Raw genomic sequence first — 1,393 nt, 5'->3', positions numbered from 1 at the left:
CCAAAAATCGCCAAGCTCTAACAAAATGAACGAACATCGCGAAAAATACGTGTTGAAACCTGCACAGACATCACACAACGCCCGCAAGCTCGATCTATGCCACATCGGTTCCGACAAGTCGAAGACGAGGAAAGTGTTGATTCTCGCTGATTAATTAAGCCTGCCGAGTTAACACTAGCTTATCGTTTTAATGACACGACAAACACTTAAATCGCGTCAGTGTGTCTGTCAAAGCCAACAACTGAATAGCCGAAAATTCGGCTCAATATTCCTTTGTTTGCAACCGCGCTCATCCCGCAGACAAAGAAAAGCCGCTTTCCCCATGTCGACTTCCTACATACTCATTCCTTTAGTCTTGCCGCATGTGAAATGCACTTCTTCTCTGAACTAAATTAACCAATCAAATCACGTAGAAGAACAAAGCAGATAATGATTATCTATGTTTTTTGTTTCGCTATAAGCGATCAACACCACAGGTCTGAAATCACGTAGGCACGCACCCGAAAGGGGCCGAAGCCCTGCGCTCGGCTCCTCCAGCCGGTTTGTGTTGTCTGATCGTTTCAGTCCATCTCCCCGCCATATACATGTAGCTGTCTCGCACCACACCAACGGTATTAGTAAAGGACAGAACACAATCCCGACCAATGGGAATCAGGAAATGATCCCGCTGGATGGTGGGGAATAGTGTACAGTATAAAAGGGTGGCACAGCTGATCGAGGAAACAGTCCTGCGAAATCTTTGGCTGAGCGAGAACGTATCAAAGCTGATAAGAGCCGGCAACCGGTTTTTTGGCCTTCAGATTTTCAATTTTTGTGATATTTTTAGTTGTTAAAGTGTAAACATGGAAGTGCTTCCCGTTAGCAACGAAACTTACAACAGTGAGGAAGGTAAGGATCGGTTTTCTGTTAAGAATCACTTCGTTAGCACGAGATTTTAGTGTTTTGGACTTTTTTTTATCTTCAACTTGGCATCGGCCCGGTTTGAATTTACCAGTTTTAAAAAACGGATTTTTTTGTGCCCCAAACATTGTCAAATTTTGACGTTTTTTCAGTCAAATCAACAAGAAATTTGGAGGACTAAAAAGTTTCAACAGCAAAAAATTACTTGGGCGATAAAAAATAAGGGAAATTACCTGAAAAAAATGGTCTTACAGCCTTTGAAAAACTTCCACTTGTATTGTATGAAACCGTGTTCCAACAAGCCCCATCAAATACACCGGTAATTATCAAATTTCAATCTAATTCCATCGCCAATCAACGCAAATTATCGCGAAATCTCGGGAATTAGTGCTAAAGCAACCTCGTTTCCCTGTAATCAGCTGTAGTCAACCGGTCTCGATATTATATGACCCTGCGTGACCTTCTCTGCTTGCGTAGCAACAGCGAACATTCA

The 1,393-nt window shown here is 42.5% G+C and overlaps 1 protein-coding gene across 1 annotated transcript in view; it reads left to right on the top strand.

Annotated features, from left to right (window-relative positions):
- Positions 1 to 703: 703 nt before the first annotated feature.
- LOC109545373 (protein charybde) overlaps positions 704 to 1,393 on the top strand; it is a gene marked incomplete in the record, with an annotated part of 2,538 nt that continues 1,848 nt past the window's right edge. The window contains 1 exon segment of the mRNA XM_048663933.1: positions 704 to 888. Within this exon segment, the coding sequence (XP_048519890.1) occupies positions 843 to 888 (46 nt within the window).

This window comes from Dendroctonus ponderosae, unplaced genomic scaffold (genome assembly GCF_020466585.1).
Source record: "Dendroctonus ponderosae isolate FM_Combo_2020 unplaced genomic scaffold, Dpon_F_20191213v2 Dpon_F_20191213_2, whole genome shotgun sequence".
Lineage (NCBI taxonomy): Eukaryota > Metazoa > Arthropoda > Insecta > Coleoptera > Curculionidae > Dendroctonus > Dendroctonus ponderosae.
The sequence above is the reverse complement of the archived record's forward strand: the minus strand, read 5'-3'. Positions and strand labels throughout refer to the sequence as shown.